The 21283-nt window shown below is 43.7% G+C and overlaps 1 protein-coding gene across 3 annotated transcripts in view; it reads right to left on the bottom strand.

Moving 5' to 3' along the window:
• Positions 1-21283, bottom strand: part of tox2 (TOX high mobility group box family member 2) — an 89899-nt gene that overhangs the window by 31539 nt on the left and 37077 nt on the right. For all 3 annotated transcript variants that reach the window (XM_068595275.1, XM_068595276.1, XM_068595277.1), the window contains exon 3: positions 12864-12923. In XM_068595275.1, the coding sequence (XP_068451376.1) occupies positions 12864-12923 (60 nt within the window). The remainder of the gene's footprint in view (positions 1-12863; positions 12924-21283) is intronic.

The raw sequence follows: 21283 nt of genomic DNA, 5'->3' as shown, positions 1-21283 counted from the left end.
CCTCTGCATTTAGCGCCATTTTTCACTGCGCTTCTCTTACGACGAGGGGGGTGACCACTGTGACATCATCAGGCATGTTCATCCACCTTTTTGGTTTGTCTTTGCATATAAATCTATATATCCACGCCACATAAACATTTCCCGGACCCTGTCCGTTGCTTTTGATTGTGCAAAGGGACGCGGACCGGAGATGTGTCATGTGTTGGATTGCTGTGAGGGCTCATCCAGTGCCCTTGATGATAAAATGTAAATACCAAGGACGTTCCCAGTTGGATTGTGGCAAGATAAATTATTCATATGCTTCTATTCAAAATGAGCTTGCATGTACAGAGCCACGTGTGCACTCTAGCTAATGTATACTCTTTTCTCCTTTAAAAGTGAAATCCAAACAAAGGCAATGCATTTGATGGATCGTACGCACCAGCATGCCTCCTAGTATGGAATTAACTTTTCAAACAAAAGCCTCCTCTTTGTTTTCCCCCATATGAGGTAGTCGACATGGGTTCACTTCCAATAGTCAGGGTCACATTCCTACCAAAAGCTGCATTACACAGATTCTATTTTCTTCCAGAAACATCCTTTATTTTCCTCCTCTGATCAATACCAGCGGGATTTCCAATAGACAGTATGCTCCGTCTGCACAGTGAGCGAAACACAATCTGTAACATTTTAATTAAGAGACAGATCTCTCGACTGTAAGTGTTACATAGCAGCACACCTTTCATTTGAAAGAAACAGATGAATAGACAGTTGGTCTGGGACTGAGAGAGAAAATAACATTGATTGGGGAGCGTTCCAGCTTGTCTTTTATTTGGCACGGATCTCTCCCTCCCTCTGCAACACTGCCGGAGTATCCAAGGCCTTCTGGAGATGATATTGACTGTGGCTAATGGCTCATTATCTGTACATTCTTCTTTTTCCTCTTTAGATTACTGTTGTAATGCCTGTAGAAATTTGGACTCTGTGGACATAACCTAATTAATATCAAATTGTGTATTGCTATTACTATTCTGAAACATGATTCACTGTCAACTCCAAATTCAAATGGAAATAAAGGAGCTGCATGCTGTTTAGTATTTTAGTAGTAGTTTATTTTAGTATTTTAAACTGAATATTTGCATTATATCAATATACGTCACCTTGGACTCTGATGAATCCGTAATAAAAATACTCATTAGTTTCAACCCTAGTCATATTATTTGCCAGTTTCTTGCGATATTACCTAAAATAGGGACATCATAATACAGACAGATGGCACACGCACTGTGAACATTTTCGATTAAAAAAATAATCAAGCAAAAAAATCAAGCTCCGCATTAAGAGCCCGCATGCATGATTATATTCAGACACAGAGTTTAGAGTCCTCTCAAGTCAGCGTTGGTTTCGGGGAGAGAGGGCGGGACCGACAGCTTGACAGACGATGACAGATCTGCCTTACCACTAATGTGCACTTATCTGCCTATTGGAGAGCTTTGTCACAGTGGTGATTTATGCTCAAAATCCCCCACACACTACCACTTCCATCACCACCGACACTCTTCGTTCCAACACCTTCCCGTATCCGCCGCTCAGCACTCTGCACACAGGGACAAAGTCAGGCTCCGTTATCTCTTCTTTCCACGCAGTCCAGTTTGCAAGGCAAACGGTGGATTTATCTTTGGGAAGAATTTGAGGGCATCATCCATTTTCATTCGCTCTGCCATCGCTCTCCCAGAGGAAGATTATACTGTATATTTATGAATGATCATGTTTACTAGTGTACACAGAGCTCTTGTTTTAATGGAACACAGCAGAGGCAAATAGCTGTCGTCAGACTACAAAGATCACTTACTTCCAAACGCTTAACGGCATGAACTGATCTGCTATTTCTGTTTATTGGGCTGTTTGTTTTTGATACTCCTTTTTTTCCCCCCCTCTCCTCTTTCTCTCTCTCCTTATCCCTCCATCTCTCTCAGTCAACTCAGGCTTAATTAAAGCCATAGTCGTTCTTCTGCTACAATATCATTTCAGGGGGGGGGGGGGGGGTATCAACACACCACAAAGCCTTCTTCAGCAGAGCCCAAAGAGAGAGAGGGGGAGGGGGGGGAGGGGGGGTGCGCCAAAGATCCAGTTACAGACACCCTAAACCTCCACTCTCCTCTTCCTCTCTTGGCTGGCCCAACCCCAGCCTGGCCTGTCCCTTACAGAGCCCAAACAGTTCTGGTCCCCGCTCCACATCCCCCGGACCCTGAATCAGCCTCCCCTCCCTCCCCCCCAGTCGCTTATTCCCCTGCCATCTCATCTCCCTCTAAAACTGCCAGGCTGCATTATTTATCTGTCACTGTGTTACTGTTTGAAAATCATGAAAGGGGCTGTGGGGATGGGGATGCTAAATCGCCATGTACTGTGTTTCTGTTCGGTGAAAGAATGGGATGGGGGGAGGGGGGGGGGGAGAGAGAGCGAGAGAGAGAGAGAGAGAGAGAGAGACTGGGAGTGAGTGAGGGAGTGAGACGGAAAAAATAATGTCACAGTCACGCTCTTTCTAGGAAATAAAAATCCAGCCACTATCTCTTTAGCCCTTGCTGCAATTCTGGGGGGAAAAAATGCTTATTTTTTATCATTACGGAAGGGAAACTATGGAGGAAATGGGGCGAATAATCAAAGCGAATAACAACTGCCCAAAGTCCGAAGATGCAGATGGCCCTATTCACCCCAGATACTGAGTTGATTACTAACTAACCTCCCATTCACTAAAACCAGCCTTCCTAATTGCTTATATTTCCCCCTTTTTCTTTTATGTTTCCTTCCCTTCTTCTCCCTCGTGTATCTTGTTCCCAGTGCTCGTCTCACTTGTCAGTCAAGGTCAGGAGGTCATCCTCATCTGATCGCGTGTCAGAGCAGATTAGAATCAGAGCTTTTGTGCCATGTCATATTTCATTATGCATTTGACTCATCTGGCAGGTCAAGAGGTCAGTGTGATTTGATTGGATGACAGAAATGATATAATTTGTGTTTAACCCTAGGCTGTATGAGGCTCTGAGTGGCGTACTAATGCATTTTGCAAAGACGGGGCAGGCCCTCTCCACAAGCGACTAATTTGAAGTGGCACACCGCAGAGTTGAAGGAGAGCCAGAGCTATTGCACAACATGCTGAGGTTATAAGGGAGGCTTTATCAAATAATAAACACAACCTCCCTTGTACCTCTGTTTCTGTCTGCCTCTTGCACGCTTTTTTTTTCTTCCGAAAACCGACGCGAGTGGCCAGACATTAGCTGCCTCCTGCGCCTAATATGTTGCTTCTCGTCCTCCTCCTCCTCCTCCTCTTTTCTTTCTTATTCAATTTGATTCATTGAAAATGTGTCACTGACCCTCTTCTCTCTTAGTTTCTGTCTCTGTTTCTTCCTCACTGTCTAATAACACTTGATTTTGGCGAGAGAGGAGCTGTCAGCAACAACAACCACATCATTATTGCTGAACATTCAACTGGAACACAAACAACATTTAAATGGCTCCCAAATGACTATACTGTAGAATAGAATAGATGTGTAACAGTGGTAAAAAAACAAAAAAAAAACACAACACAGTTATTACTCTGAAGAGGAATAACAGGTTTATGGTTTGATAAATAAACATGTATCTATATCTTCCTCTGCTGGTTTGCGTTGTAGGCGCGGCAAGAGTTCAAGACCTTGCGGTAGTAATGCTATGCAGATGCTGCTCGGTGTCAGTGAAAACTTAACTGTGATCTCCACTAATGCGGTCAGAAAACAAACCATGAGTGCACACGATTGCTCAGGTTACCCAATAGTCATCGAGGGGGATTGTGATGGCGATGTTGATACTGTGGTGGGTGACGGGAGAAGAGGGGAGGAGGAGGAGGAGGAGGGTGGATGGTGTAGAAAACACAGAGGAGGGGAGCAGAAAAGGATGGGGGGAGGGGAAAGATATGAATCCAACATTTCAAATGAGGACTATAATCAAACTTATTGCCTGACAGGGTGAATCTAAGATTACACTGTTACATTCTCAGACATCCAGTCTTATTTCCAGTGTCCCCTCTGTCTCTCCCTGTTCGGAGCAGCCATGTCTCCTGGAGAGGAACGCCTTTTTAACTTCGCTCATTGGCACTCGACTGTCTGTTCTGGGAGGCTTAACAACAGCCACTGCTATTGACGAGTTATGAGCACCCAGAGACTCGGCAAGGCCACAAAACAAAACAGCAGCAAGTCAACTGCTTTTTAACATTTTTAAATGACTCTTCAGTCATCTACTCTTCTGCGCGTACTGTCAAAATTGTCAGTAACATGTGGAAAATGGTGCCACTGTATGTGAATGACAAAACTAATTATTGTTATAAGAGCATGTAAATGGACAAAAACAACAGCACAATAAAGGGTTGGTGGATCAGTACCGACTGACTCAAACAATGTTGAGAATAACAAAGGGAGCGCTGATGGCGCAGTCATCCAAACAAACGTGCATTATTCGGAGAATTGTTAGGATCCTGTCACGCACAAATAACTCATACACCGGGAGAAGGGCAATGTAAAGTGCATGTGGCTGGTGGGACTGTGTGTGCGTGTGTGTGTGTGTGTGTGAGTGAGTGAGTCATTTAATCTGTGTGACAAATGTGGGTCCGTGTGCTGTTCTTCTTACACAAACCTGGGTGTAATGGCTCTTGAATGCTTTTGTGAAAATTGTGTATACAATATATTTCTTTGAACAAAAACTTACTGAAACTCTGCGCGTGTGTGTGTGTGTGTGTGTGTGTGTGTGTGTGTGTGTGTGTGTGTGGTGTTAGTGTATTCTTAAGTGTCCCCCTGGTTCGGAGTCAATGAGGCTGTGTATTGGAGGCTGGCACAGCTGGTGGGAGCAGGAGACTAACATCTGGACCCTCGTACTCTTGGTGCCATTGTTAATAAGAGGCTGGTGGGGAGTGGAGGGGAGTGGAGGAGACAGCTCTCCAGCGTCAATGAACCTCCCTGTCTTCCACTAGAACTCCGCACTGCAACTCACAGTTGATGCTTCACAAAAGTGTCCACAAAAGAACATCGCAGCATATCCACAACTAGGATTTCAGAGTAAAACCCCAAACAGACAGAGTTTTAAGGGAGGGTTAGCCAGTAGCCACACCAGCAGCGTGCCTCAGGGCAGGGATATGTCGGTCAGTTGGTCCACCACTTTGGTCCAGACTGATATAAAACTATTGGATGGATTGCCATGGCATTTGGTGAAATTCACACTTGGGACGAATTGTAAGAACTTTGGGGATTTGTCCGTGGTTTATGACAAAATACCTTTAAATTCCCGAAGTCTCACTTCTCTTAGTAGTTCTGACAAAATTTTAGCATGGTAAAACATAGCAGCATTGTATGGTGAACGTGCCCCCACCTTGAATAAGGACGGTAGCGCAGTAGTAGCACTTTAGTAGCACTCAAATGGCACATACTAAAGAGACTATGTAGTTTGACTTTATTGAAGAAATGTGTACTTATGGTTGAATGCACTTATTGTAAGTCGCTTTGGATAAAAGCGTCAGCTAAATGAAATGTAATGTGCCAAATATAATGCCTGCCAAACATCAATAGCATTGTCTTTGAGCATGTTAGCATGCTGATGTTAGCAGATTCACTGCTCATATGCCTCCACTCAAACTAAAAGCAGGTAGGTGGTGTTAACTACATCCGGACTATTCAGGCACACAAAAGTACACTGAAACAGTCCTCAAATAATTTCCTTGGGTCGTTTACGTTTCTGGTTCGTCTTACATGGTGAGCCCCACTGCTAGAAGAGCTACTCAAATATATACATAACATGTTAAACTATAAAAGTATTCTGACTCTTGACTGTGTGCTGCGCAAAGCTGCAAAACACAAGATTGAGAGCGTTTCTTTTGCCTCCACACGGCTCTCAACATGGCGATGGCTGAGCTGACAGCTAGCAGCTCACAGTGCTAACAGCATGAACAGCAGCAACAGTGGTGTCAGAGCTAACAGTGTTTCATCTGAGGGGAACCGGAGAGTGGGGGCGACGTTTCACATCGGTTGGGAAAGCATTATCAGCTGTAACCGTTGTATGAGCGCAGTGTTGAGTGGAGGCCGCAAGCTAGCCAGTGGGTCATACTAACATGCACTGAAAGTATGCACGACCGGCCCGGGTATGTCAACAAAGCAGGGAAAAGTTCAGATTGTAACACACATGGAGGGAAAGCGATTTCACATTACTCCACTATATCTTTGCAGAGCAAATGTTGGCTGATCTATTAATGCTTTGAATCCTGTATATATTTCACCTTTAACCAGTTCAATAAGCAAGATTTTATTACCTCATTTAAACTTTCTCTCGGCAGAGAAAATAAGCCAACATGGATCGATGTCAGCTTAGGGCTTTTTTTCTTACCTTGAAGATACTGCATCAATAATTAACCAAGTATTTTTGCTAATGAATCTCTCTTTTCCTCTCTAATAACTCAAATGCGTTTTGCAGCCATGAGGGAAACCAGTTCAAGTACATTGTGAGATTTATTTTTTAAAACAGATTGGAAATCTCTGCAGTTATGAAAAGGATAAAAAAAAAAAAAATACACTGCCCATTGCCTGTCTTTTATAATACTCTGGCATGTGATCGAGCACAAGAGTGAGTGTTTGGTCTGTCATCGTGTTATCCAATCGGGGGAAGGGCCTACACAAACACATTAAGGTTGCCATTAGTTTCACCTGATCACCTGGGGCAACAGGAGGATGGACAGCTTGGCAGAGCGAGGGCCTTACACAAATATACAGCTGCATTTATATGTGGTGCCATGTCAGATGAGTATTTCACACAGAGGCCTTTTAAACGGAGCAAGAGTGAGGGAGAAGGGTGAGGATGTTTCCCAATGACTGTGAAAAGGCCACAGGGAGAGAACTTTCCATCTTTCTGCTGCCGCGACAAATATGCCTGCACATCCTTTTGCATTGTCTCCACTCTCTGCTTTGTCAGCGAACAGCTATAGAAATATTTTGGCAGGCTGTTCTTTGTTTTCATTTTCACAAAAGATGTAGTGAGGGAGTGAGAGAGGAAGGGCAGGGGGGAGGTACTCAGAAAGGTAAAGGGATGCTGTCAGAGGCTTGAGGGGGGCATTTGAGAAAAGGAGGATAAGGGGAGGTAGATAGAGGAGAGATGGAGGTGGGAGGAAGGTGGAAAAGTAAGAAGAAAAGACAGACAGGGAGACAAAAAGGGTGAGTAGGGGAGAGAGGGGATAGGTGAGAAGAGCCGAATAAATTGTACAAAGGCCCGAGGACAGATACATTTGGTACATTACGTGAGGTGGGATGAGAGGGAGAACATTCAAGGGATTGGGAAGATCGGGATAACGAGTAGAGGGTGAGGCACAAGGTGGGAGAGTCAATTGAAAGAAAGGGGGCAGGTGGAAGCGTAGGGTAGGAGGAACCTGCCACTCTGGTCCCCAGCGTCAATCTAAACAGCGGGAGGAAGCTGTAAATCAGACTAATGCGGCCGAGCTGTAATTCAGACCAGCAGGGCCGGGGCGCTGGTGCGGGGACCCCGGACGGCGGGAGTTTACAAAAACGCCGCCGCAAGGCTTTAATCAGCGCAACGATCCGAAGATACCGTCTCCCCCAATCAGCAGGCTTCCTGTCAGTCACACATGGCTGAACCTGACCAATCAGGCTTCGCCGAGGTTCCAGACAGGCCGGCTGGGCTTTGGGCTGCTGCCAAACAAGAGAATTACTCATCTAAACTGGAAAGGTGGAATGGGCCTTTAATTCAGAGCATAGAGGGACGAGGTGATAGATTTGTCAAAGGTTGTAGATAAAAGACTATGGGATCATGTTCTACAATTGTTCATCAGAAACATATGGGGGAATGATGAGGGACACAGTCGAGCTGTGGAATCGGACTTAATCATATTCATCAGGCTGGAGTTTCCACAAGTTTAGGCACTAACACGGTGACAGACATCGCGTCTGTTCAAAGGAGCTCTTACAACACTAAATCTATCATTAAAAACACGTAAGAATAACAAAATAACACGAAGGCCTCATTGTAAGTTCAGTCTGTTTTTTTTTTGTTTTTTTTAAAACTTAATCATAATCGCATCTGTTTGCTGCCACATGAAAACATCTTCGGTGTCCAACCCGTCTCTGCTTCTCCGTGTCTCCGAAATCTGCTGCTGGCACTCGCACACCGACCTAATTACAATTACAACACTCAAGGGGCCGGTAGAAAGCCTGCCAGCAACGACTTACAATAAAATAACCGAGAAGAGAAAAAGCATCAAACTTGCCGTTAAAACATCATCTGAGCTCCCAACATGTAAAACAGGCAGGCAAACTTTCAAATCACTCGTTACCAGAAGCTGCCTTTTTAATACCTGCATTTTACTCAAAGAGGGCCGGGAGGAAGGAGGGGAGGGAGGGGGGGCAATGCATTAACTTAAAAGTGAGTGGAAAATGCAAATGCCGTCCACTTTATCATCAGGCATTCAAACAGACCCTTTCAACTCGGCAATCCATAATATTTCAGCTTTGATGCTCAGTAAATGGCCACAGCTCGATGGTAACACGGAGCTGGATTCTGCTCTCGTAGTGGTAGGACTAGTGTGACTGGCTGGGCTACACACACACTGTGCATGTTAAAACCACATGCAGCATCTTGGCAGCAAAGACGCTACAGCGGCAGCCAATCAATAAAACCTTGTTACGCTAATTGCAAGATCATAATCTCTGTTCCTACTTCTGCTGAATATCCAAACAGTCACTCCATTAGTCGAATTATTCCCCTGTGCAGTTTCCCCTCTCCTTCCCCTACTTTCCATTTCCTCCTTGTGTTATTTTTTTTTCTTCTTTCTGTGACATATTTCTCTCAAACAGCAGTTCTGCTAAATGAATTCGTAAGTCAGGGAGAAAGACATCAAAGCAAAGCATTGTCAAGGTAAAGTGCTGATGAAGTATACAGTTTCTTTTACTTTGCTGAGGAGCTATGAGAAGGCATCTTCACAGTGCATTATCTTTGATCGCATCGCACCGTACTTTTCTATTTAATAGAAATCCCACTTCAGGTGAAGGTCTGCTGAGACCTTTATTATAAAGAAAAGACTCTCCACCTGGTGCTCATCCACTTTCCACTGAGCAGATCTCGTGTTTGTGTGTCTCTGGTTGTGCTCGAGGGTCACATCAGACCTCTGCAAAGACACTGGAATGAGCCGCAGCTCCTCCACGTTGGTTACTCTCTCATATGTTGTGGCCGCGACAATGGTCAGCGGCCACGGGGGCAGACAAAGAGCTTGTTGATGGCACGACCGAGGTCCGTGACCTTGTCATTGAATCTCTAACACTTTGTCACTCCGCTGGGGATAGAAGGGGGGGGGGGGGGGGTTGAGAGAGACTAGAAGAAACACCACAGATAACTAAGCAGGGTCAGACGCCGATGCTCATGGGAACATCGATATGACAATGGCACTGACCCCGTTTCGTTGTGACTCATCATGAGAGCATACCCATCTAAGCGTCTCAGTCGTTCGTACAGTTACTCAACAGGGTATATGCGCCTGTCCTATATGAAGGTAGAAGAAAATGTATTTATATAGGTGAGCCAGATTAAATAGAACGATTACATGCAGAAACTGAAGTGAGAGACAGCCGAGCACTGAGAGACACACTTTCACAGTTTGGAGGCGGAACCGCTGACCCAAATGCATTTAAATGCAGCGGGGGGTAAGAGAGAAAAAGAGAAACGGAGTGAGAAAATGAGCAAAAGTGGGGGAGTCTGAGAGAATGGGAGGAAGAGAGGTAGAGAAGTATAGTGAGATAATAAAGCAGCAAGCAGAGAAAAGTGAGCTTTAGGCAGTGTGATTTGTTTTTACTCAAGATGGAATATATTGAGAGTAGTGCAGCTACTGTATATACCGTACAAAACGTTTATTCAGGAGTAAAACTAATTAATAAAAAATGATCCCTGCAGCTGTGTTTTCCGTCTGTTACTTTCACCGAGTCCATTTTTACCACGGCACAAACAACACGAGAAGAAACGCATTCGCAGCGAAACACACTTGCTTGAATAGAATATGAACTGTATCGTTTTTTGCCGTTAGCATAAAAGAAATCAATGCACTTTAACAATTTGTATTAATTATGCAACACGTACGCTGATAGACATCAATCAAACTGCAACTGCGTCCCAAATATATACTGCACACCAAGTCTGAGCAGGCTGTGAGTACGCTGTATGTTGACACTGGAGAAGTGACTTCATGAGTATTATATTTGTTCACGTGTATCCTGTTGATGTGGATTCTCCCACGATGCAGTGCACAAAGAGAAGATACTCACAGACCGATAAAATGTCAAACTAATCGTGGGAGGTACAGCTCCAGAAAGAGCTCAGAAAACCAAAAAAACAACAGTTAAATATTTTGTGAAAACATTTTGCTGCCTCTTTTGTTAAGTTTAATTGGCAGCTTATTTCTAAAGTAGCAGTTTGATTGACGTCCGACGGCGCAAGCGTTGTACAATTTCCTGTTTTTAAAGTGTCATTTGATACAGAAAATGGTATAACGATATACAAAATCCGAATGTGGCATGGATTTGGGACATCCCACTGTTATTTATGATCCAGAAAAATGTACTATTAATTGGTTTGTTTCCCAACATCTTCCTCGAGCTCTTTCACCGCCATCCAATTTGTGCACGGTGGGAAAAGAGTGCAACAATAGCAGCCGCCTCACAACTGAAGCGTTCTCAGTCTGCATACTCCCTGTTTTGCGTAAAATGTAGTGGTGTCCCATTTAGATACTTAAAATATGTTCAGAATTTGCTCAAAGTGTGGAATTAGGACACAGCTAAGGAGGTGCAGATCAACGATTCTTCCCATTTCCTCCATCTCTATGTTTTGTTGCCGGCGTGTATGCCCACCCCTAAGGCTCTCCCTGATTCAAGCTGTCAGAAGGAAGGAGAGGCGAAACTTGGTGAAGCGGAGAATAGAGCAAGGCACATGTCAAATATGAGGGGATCTTGAGTAAACAAAGTATAACACAGAGCAAAGCAAAATCGTCTCTCATCTCATCACTGTGTTTCACGCCATTTCGCTCCCTCCGTGTCTTTCTCTCCTGCTTCCTTGATAACCACCTTTTCCCCCCTTTCTCTCTCTCTCTGTCTATCTTCTATGCCACATTTGCGATGTTTTATCTGTCCCTCAGTAATTCAGCAAAAAACATTGTGCACATCAGCGCGACTTGTAATCGGACAATCAGCACTGCAGTAAAAGTACATGCGCTGAATACAAATGGCCGATAAAAAGCAGTGGTTCTTAAGATGATTTAGACAGCCAAGTAGCAGATTGAGACATTTGTCAGATAACGGCGCTATCCGACTGAAAATCAATCCGTAACAGACGTATGTGTCGTCAGAGTTATCGAAATAAACTTAGGGAATTGAGCACAAGGAACAGCCGAGGCGGCTCTGTCTCTCGCTCTGGGCCTCGAGCCACACTTCAACAAGCCAGGGCATTAGGAAATTAAGCAAAACAGCAAATGTAACAGAAACACAACTACTGTAGCCTATGGGTCGGTTCTAATAATTGCAATTGACAGGGACAAATTCCCTGCTCCCCTGTGTGTGTCAGATGGGCTTATTCCCAAACTCCACAAATCCCCCTGTCCAAACACAACCATATGGTCTCCCAGTTGTTCACGACCAGCTGTGCTACAGTGTATCTGGCAGTGACATGGTTGCCATGTACTGTAGAAGAGTGCTGACTCCCCCTCTATTCTAACTTAATAAATCCTTTGCAATGAGGCCAAAACTCACTCAGTGAAGCGACGCTTTCTGCTTGGCTTTTACCAAAGTGAAAATGATGTGCGCCGAGAATAGTCGCATAATTTGAATGAAGTGAATTTGAATGTTATGATGGGAGAGTTGGTTTAATGGTTGAAACAGAAAGAAGGTCCAAGCACTTTATGTTTGGGATCTGGGTATTTTGGGTTCTCTGGTTTCCTCCTTCTGTACTTAGCAGAAATGTGGTTCTGGCAGTCTGACATAGACTGTGATGGACTAGCAACCTGTCCAGTGCATGCTGGGAGACATTCCAGCTTTAGTGTGTAATAGACAAAAAATATACTTTTTTTTACAGAGGGAAAATCACATTTTGTAGCAGCCATGTCAGAACATTAAGTAAATCATCATACATTATCAAAAACCGTCTAGAACTCTCTTTGCAGAATGGACGCGGAAATGAATTTAAATTTTGTTATTATTATGTTTTACTATGAATTAGCTTGTATGTTATACATTAGTTTTTTAATGTTTTTTTTATTGGTTTAGCCATTGAGGGAAACCTATGTTACAGTCTTTATGGTATGTATATGAGCAAACATACATTTTACTATGGACCCCAGGATAAGTAGTTGTTGCCAAAGCAACAACTTATAGGATAAAAAGAAACCACAAACAATAAAAGCAAGAATCCTTGGCAGTGATTTGTAATTATTCTCCAGATTCTGGGACCAGAAGAAATGTGTTTCAGTTTATTCGACTCTTTGAACACTAACGCTCATAATATTATATATTATCATATTATCGCAGGGGAATATTTCACCCATGGAGTGCAGAATGCAGCGAATAGTTGTTTTTTTCTGTTACATCTGTCAGCATAAAACATGGGTGAACTAATTGGACTATTTTTGAGAGCTTTCAGTCCCTTTTGCTTTCAGCTGATGTCATATAACTCTAACTGTGGTTGTTTCGGTAAAAACAATTTGTCTTCCATCCTAACAAGCTTGAACAATGGTGGAATGAAAATGGCTGCGCAACGATCACGGGAACAGATGAAATAAGAGGAAAAGGGGAAAAGAGCAGTGTATTCCATTAGAGGCAATTTGTACTCACCTGGTTTGGTGGGAGGAACTCGTGGTTGTTTTCATTCATGTACATGTTGTCACCATCAAACTGCAGAGAGAGAGAGAGGGAGAGAGAAAACAGTTATGCAAAGACAACACAACAGGGACAGAAAAACAGAGCTTTTCAGTCATTCAGTGGAGACACAGAAACAGTGTAACACAGCAGCCTAATGACTGCAAGTCCTCGGCTTATAGACCTCGATGCTCTGGTGGATGTCAGTAATTACAGTTCATTAGAGACACGTATAATTAGGCCCTGTCAAAGCTTGTGTAACTCACACTCTTCGTCCCAGCTCGCCGACAGCCTGAGATTGTGTGTGTGTGTGTGTGTGTGTGTGTGTGTGTGTGTAAGTACCCGCACACCTCACCGCTGCGATTCCACGGGTGTCACGGGGCGACAAAAGGCACAACAGAGTGATAATCACAACAATTGCGCCAACGGCCGTGTAGTTAGTCAGCCAGCCAGTTGGCCAGTCACATCAAATCAAGGGCAACATTAGCATAATCAAACGACGCATGACAGGTAAGTCAGCCGGGAGTCTGCCCAGAAATTGATTCGCGGCGCCGAGCGGCCTCGCTGCCTCGCTGCCTCGCTGCCTCGCTGCCTCGCTGCCTCGCTGCCTCGCTGCAACGGCTACAGGGATTTCCGGGGGACCTACTTTTCGTGTTTACTTTCGGTCAGACTCAAAGTCTTCAAGATGATTTCGATTGAATTGTCGCTTTCTTTTGGAAAGCTGTAGGAGGTTCCCGCTCCCTCGCTCTGATTTGTCATTTGTGGCGTAGTGTGGGTTTTCCAAAACCTTTAGAATGCAGGTGATTATGATAATGTCCATCATTTAAAACAGAAGTTGACAATGACTGAAATGTAAGAACGAGAGCAGACACAGAGGCCGTTTCACCCTAACGAATCGGGAACATGGCCAACCAATGACGAATCAGCACTTTTAGCAACTAAGCTAGCGACCGAGACTACACACCAAGAGGTGAGAACAGTCTTTAACAATTTTGCACTTTGCCAAAGAAACAAGGACAAGAAGCACCCTGCTAATCCAGAACTCAGAATCAGAGCTCAATAAATCCAAAAGAGGAGACTGGCGGAAAGGTGACTGTTTGAGGTTACAGGGATGACAAAGATGAGGGTGTACCCTTGAGCTCATCATGGTGAAGGAGCTGGTAGGGATCGTGGAGAAGTGGGAGTAAGTATAGGAGGAAAGATTGAATGAGGGGGTGGGGGGGGAGCGAGAGAGGGAGAGAGAAAAACAAAAACAGAGAGCAAGGACAGAGAGCATGAATGAGAGAGAATCTGAGTCGGAGAGGAGGAGGGTTGTAGCAGCAGCAGTGGTGATAGAGCCTGTGGTTGTTCTGGCTGTAGTGTGATTAACACTGGGGTCACAGCCAGAGGCCGCAGCTTGAAACACACGGCGTATAAACATGCACACACTCACACACACACACACACACACACACACACACACACATACACACACACACACAAACACTCACACTCCCAGAGGCCTTCCCTGCTTTTCTGTCTGACACTATTTGGCACCAGCCATTTATGAGGAAACAAAACACATCTCAAGTCAGCTCGTAGCGGCTCAGATGCATTACCGCTGCGACTGTAAGGTCAAGTAACGGGACAGATATGTGCCCACGATAACGTGCTGGGGGTTGTTTCTCAAACTGTGTGCAGGGACCAGCAATGAGCCACAACGTTTTGAGAGCAATGTTTCATCTCATGCAATAAGCCATGTGTTCCAGGGACCGAATCGACTGTAATGTAGCTGTTTAGTTGCTCAGTATAAACCAGGAGTGTCAAACATACGGCCCGCGGGCCGGGTCCGGCCCACAAGGGGTCCTGTCCAACAGAAGAAAAATAAAAATATATATATATATATATTTTTTTTTAGATCCAAATTAGCAGAGCTGGGATTCAAATATCTGATCCTCTGCTTGTAAGACGGACACGCAACCCATTGATCCACAGTCGCAATTAATGAGAGCGAGGGTAGTATTGTGTTGGAAGTCGTTAAAAATGGATCACACCATCAAAGTGGCGTCACAAACACAGAAATATTGTCGTTATTTATGTGTTATTATGCTGTGATTTCCCTGTTTCGGCCCACTTGAGATCAAAATAGACGGCATGTGGCCCCTTCACTAAAATGAGTTTGACATGGCTGGTTTTAACCCTTTTTGGGGGGTGTATTTTCAATTAAAATGAGTTGGATTCCACTACTACAGAGTTCATTTGCATGTTTGTTTCTATCTTCATACGTGACACACTCAGAGCACCAAACAAACTACGGCACAAAGACAATTCCTTGCACCATTATTCTATTTGAAACCCCAATTCCATTGCCACGTTATCATTCGGACTCTGATGGAGCTTTTACTTCTAGTGCAATGATTTCTGTCTGATAGCACTATTAGTTTGCTGGAGGAATAATCATTGCATTCTGCAAATAAAATTACTTTCTTTATTGCTCCTGGAAAACGTTTTTTACTTGCTTTCCTAATCACATCGTGCTGGAAGTGGTGGTGTCATGAAATAGGTTATTTTCACACCTGCAAACCAGATGTTGATGAGCAAAACAGGGGGAGTGGAAAGCAATTGTAGAGAATGTCAAAGAGCAAACTGGTGGTGTGAGTCTGGTGGTGCTCCTGCAGCACAATGTGAAGGAGTCACTGAGGTCACCGAGTTGTTAGAATAACAAACAATATCCAAATCGAGGGGAATGATTAATTCCCACCTCAAACCCTCTAAAACTGACACATTATGTTTGTCTATATTTCTTGTTTTCATCTGAGCAAAGAAGAAATGTAAAAACATTGTATTCTGTTCTTAAGTAATTGAATTTAGCAGCTAAAAATATATCATCTTGCACTTTTATAGTAGTAGTTCCAAATAGCTACTAGGATGGTTTATATATATATATCATATTGAATAATGACTATCAAATGTGCACCTTTTGTGATATAAATCCCACCTACACCTACAAATCAACCCTATTCAAGCATCTACCCAGCTGAAGTGTCCTTGAGCAAGACCCTAAACGCCTCTGAGTGTGACTAGTCACTGGTCTCCTGCTCTGATGCTCGTTTATCTTTTTTTTTCTTCACACAGAGAGCTCTGAAAGCGTTTGGAAATAATGTGAAAAGCTGGACATTCAATGCATTCATTTGGAGGTGCATGATCGCAAAATGCAATCATTTAACCAGCCAAATAAACTCAATAAGAACATATTAATAATTCACGGGACCTTATAACAACGGTCTGGAAAATCTGCTGTTATCGTCAGAAATCACATTAAAAAAAGGTGTGCATATAAAATATGTCTCTTGTGTAGTAACCTATCATGATAAGCAGATCTCATAACGTGCTCTGTGTGAACATACAAACAGGTGACGTGAGAGAAAAAAGGGAGATTTGTAATGGAAGGGCGAGCTTGTTGTATGTCTCTCTCTCTCTCTCTCTCTCTCTCTCTCTCTCTCTCTCTCTCTCTCTCTCTCTCTCTCTCTCTCCCTCTCTCTCTCTGTTTGCTTTCCTGAGGCTTTGAGGTCATTAATCATAGCGGCCAAATCTACAGCAAAACAATTGAGCAAAGGAAAACACAGACAGAGAGAGGGGGTTGAGAGAGGGATAGAGGGGAGGGGGGGGGAGAGGGTGAAGGTGAGAGAGAGGTGGAAAGCTACAGTGAGATGGAGGAGAGGGGGGGGGGGAGTCACGGGCGAGCGAGGGAACGGCATTGTGAGATAGATTGAGGCTTGAGAAAGAGAAGGGACAAGTACGGCCTGTACACCTGACGCACTTGACACCAGACTCCTGTTTGCATAGCAGAAATGCAAATACACGAGCGGGAGAGAAGGGGAGGGAGAAAATAAAGTGGGAGAGATGCTATAAATAGCTCTGTGTTTGCGTGAAGCCAAACCAATGTCAGTTTGATGCAGAAAGTGCACCACAGTCTTAGAGGTTATAAAACAACTGTTGACTGGAACACGGCATGTCAGAAATGGAGCTTTCCTTCAGACAGGGACTCACATCTGTAGTGGCGCCGCAACGCTTGCAATTCTATCCATTCATTAGAGAATAAGTTGCACTTAACTTTTTAGAAAAGTCGGTAAAAATACAAGTCTGGATCAAATTTGTTCTCCTAATGATGATGGTGGAAGAAACTGTGTCTGCTCACACTGTATTCTAGCTGTTTAGTGCCGTAAAAAAAGGAATATTCTTTTAATCCTGTCATGCTTCAATGTTATACATAGCATCTAGTTTGTGTTTCATGCTGCGTATGAATCTGTGCTCATATATTTTGGATATCTGTATGTTTTGGTTTGTTGTCAGGTTGACTTTTGCAAGTTTTCCTATTTGCAAGATCACATAAAGCTAAGCATATGTTTATGAATAGCTTGGTGTAATCTTAAAATGGTGCTGTGCCGATACCTCGTGTTAGTGGGTCTGCCAGTAGTGCCCATTGTTCTCTTCTTCTCAAGTTAACAATCTGTATAACCTCACAATGTGGAAACTCAAGATATTACCTTGCACCATGGACGCTGTGGCACTCCAACTCACTTGTCTGCTGTCACTGAATTATTTGCAACATCGCAAAAAGAGTGATCTTCATCACTAAAATTGACCAATTAACTGGACTTAATGTGGATCAGTTAAATTTGGTCAATATAAGATCCACTTACTGGGGTCAGTAGCGGGATGGTGTAGCTGTACTTAATAAAAAAAAAAGCTTCTTTTTTTTTTTTAGATCAATTTAGTATCCATTCTTTACTCCTACTACGATGCTTACTTTGCATTCTGTGCTACGCCGTCGCTAACCTGCATTGATCTACGCGAGAGGCTTTTCTCATAAGGTCGCTGTGCGCCAAGCTGCGCTTTACACTGTCCGCACTGAATACCAAATCACACAACCAGCGACTGCGGCCAGGGATGTTTTAGATTTCATGAAAGATGAGGCAGGGGAAGACGGAGAGAGAACAGGACTTAACCCTCCTTCATGGCTACAGTGTGCGCCTCCCTAGTTTTTCATCCCAGCGTAACGAATCACATGTCAGTCAATGTGCCGATGGAAAGAGGCAGCAGTCAAAATACCTGTGTCAGGACTGTGGTCATTAGAGCATTCAGTGACTCGCTGTCAGACACACACACATAGACACACACACACACACGTACACACACACCCACAGGCATAACCAAAGCAAGAGTTTGGGGGATGGTGTGGTGTAAATATGGATTGCCTGCGTGCATGTGTGGGTATCTCTGCTTCTGCATGTGTATTTTACCTTCATGTGTTCCTTCTGTGTGTGTCCGTGCATTCTGTATAGACAACTTAAGCACTTGCCTCCAAATGTGTGCACATTGCGTGCGTGCCGACATGTTTGTGGAATGTATCCTGTCTAATAATACACACATTGATCCCAGCGAGATAAAGATAACAAAGTTAGACCTTCCATAATATTTATTTTCCCATAACAGACCTGCTCGGCCACGCCCAGTCATATAACTCCATGCAGATGAAATATGGTCTTCATTACCTTTAAACCTCAACACACAGAAACACAGAATTGCCCTTCTTTCTCGACTGAAAGAGCACGAAATGAATTGGGGCAGCTGAGATTTTTTAGCATTACCATGACAAATACGGCGAAATGGGGAGAGAAAAGGGAGGGATATGGAGAGAGAGAGAGAGAGAGAGAGAGAGGGAGAGAGAGAGAGAGAGAGAGAGAGAGAGAGAGAGAGAGAGAGAGAGAGAGAGAGAGAGAGAGAGAGAGAGAGACATGACGACAGACAGAAAAGGGCAGATCAGACAGAAAGACCAAATTGTGTGAAAAAAAAAAAAATAGAAAAACACATCAGCTCAATTTGTGCTTGACTGTAAGCTGCGAGCTGAGAGGAGAAATAAAATAAGGGATTTAGCTGGGAATCATGTTAAACCATGCAAGTGAATGAGTCCCCAGAGAAGAGCGTTCCCTCTCTCGCTTATGATGGACTTAATTGCCTCTATCAGTGTTAAGATATAACATTCATCTCAGGTTTATTGCTTTGCTTTATGGTCTTGTCCATCACACTGAAGGGTTTCAAGAGGCTGGCCACTCCTCAAATGGCACCTTAAAATAATGAGACAGATTACACAGCAACGGCGAGATGGAGAGGGGGAAGAAAAAAAAGAAGCATCATTTATATCTGGAAAACGAGCGCATTTCACAAGCAGATCTGGTATGTGAGCGAACCGGCGAAGCAAGAATGGTTTTGATGGTATGCTGGTTGGATTACTCTTTGGGTTCTGGGTCTTTCAAAAAGCATGGTTCGTCGGGCTAAAGGCACACACACATCTCCCCCACCTCTGACCCCCGAAAGCCCTGGGCAGGTGTAGGGTTTCAGATGGCTACACAATCGTACCATTGTGCTCCTGTTAACACAATGAAAACAAAGCAAACACATCGCTGACATTCAACCCCCAGCCCCCCCCCCCCCTCGCTCCTGCCTAACCTTGACTTCCAACACAACTCAGGTGGGACACACAAATGGATAATCAAGCAATACAGACATCTGAAAAGACCTACAAAAACAAACAAACAAGATAGTACAGTTGGTGATGTGAAATGAAATGCGATGGTTTCTGTCGCCACAACCAAAACTCAAATCCTCACGCACTGCTGGAGCAACGCGGCATTGACATTTCATTTCTTTAAGATGTGGTTCTGATCTTCTAAAAACAGGCTGTTTCTCATCACGCGAGGGCTCGAGAACCATGTCTGCATGTTCCATTAAATCTATTAAATCCACTTGCATTATATCATAGTGCTTACCACACAATAGGAGCCTTTCAAGGGCAGTCCCGGAGGAAGCCAACAAAGGGCCCTCTCTTTCAGTCTAGTCAAGTAATTCAGAAAGAGCCAAACATGATTTTTGTGTGTGTGTGTGTGTGTGTGTGTGTGTGTGTGTGTGTGTGTGTGTGTGTGTGTGTGTGTGTGCGTGTGTGTGCGTGTGGATCTTCTCCACCAGACCCACAAGCAGCAATTTCAAGTCAAGAAAAAAAGAAATAGAGTGGAAGAAGAGAGCAGCAAGTATCTGTTTTTTTCCCCCCCTCCTAACCTTATTTAAAAAGACGCATGGGTCTGGTGGAGAAGTGTCCTTATAAAAGAGAGAGTCTGAGGGCTGTTTAAAATCAATAAATAGTCTCATTTTTGCATATTTGTTCCATTCAGCCCAGAGGTAATGTTTTCATTTCAGTGTGTCTCTCTGTCTAACCTCGTCCCCACGCAACAACGTTGTTTTTTAGACGATTCTGCAAAACTGACAATATTGCTTAAAAACATGTTGTATGTTCAGTTTTCCAATGTCTGCGCGTGGCAACTGTAATACGCTTCAAGAAGAGATGACGACGGTGAGAAATTATAGCGTGCTGCGTTTCAAATTCGGAGGATGTCCACGATCGAGGGATGGCGACGGGTGAGGCGGCAGCAGGAAGCTAACGGTGCTAACAGAACGGACGGCGACAGCAGTGCTGACAGAGCAATCAGTGTTTACTCTGATTTTACATCTTATGCAATATATATTTATCATTATATTTCAAAATATTGCGCAAATTGCTTGAAAATAAAATAATGAATTTACTGCAGCCCTGATGTCACATATAGATGGCGCTGCAGCAACATATAAACGTGTCATAATTGTGGTTATGAATCAGATGCATTTGCACGTTTTATTAAAACAACAAATTGGCAGCGCTATATGCTTTCTGAATGTTCTCTAATTAGGCATCACTTTTATATTCTTGAATCCAATATGTATTACTGTCTATACCTTCTTTTATCGCGATGATAGCCTCTTGCTTCCATCTGCAGCAGTAAGGCTTAACTTCAGCTGTTTAAGAACTGTTTTCCCATGAAAACTATCCCCCGGTGTGTAAGTACAGTAATTTGAAAACACACAATATAGCAGGATAAAAAAAAACAACTCCTTTTTGTATTTGGGATCTCACTATGTATTTAAATCTAAATGCAGGATCCAGCACCATCTACTTCTGTCAATAGGGCTCAAAATAATGCACTGTTCTTTCATTCACTGCCATGCTGACTCCACATTCAGCCTCTGCCACTAGCATTCAGGCAGATTTTTTTATTACCAATCTAATTGCACATTCCACCCTGACAAGAGCTCATTAAACCTTAATTATACACATGTTGTTTTCTACAAACATCTCCATTTGGGTCTCTCTGCCTTGTAATTGTTCAGCAGGGACAACCAGTTGAGATTGCGCAGATTGTGAGTGAATAAGAGAGAGCGAGAGAGAGAGAGAGAGGTGAGGGGAAAGAGAGGATGGGGGGAGAGAGAGAGAGAGAGAGAGAGAGAGAGAGAGAGAGAGAGAGAGAGAGAGAGAGAGAGAGAGAGAG

Source organism: Clinocottus analis, unplaced genomic scaffold (genome assembly GCF_023055335.1).
Source record: "Clinocottus analis isolate CAN_PGR_092001 unplaced genomic scaffold, fCliAna1.0.p SCAF_3, whole genome shotgun sequence".
Classification (NCBI taxonomy): Eukaryota; Metazoa; Chordata; class Actinopteri; order Perciformes; family Cottidae; genus Clinocottus; species Clinocottus analis.
This window is presented reverse-complemented; position numbering and strand designations above follow the sequence as displayed.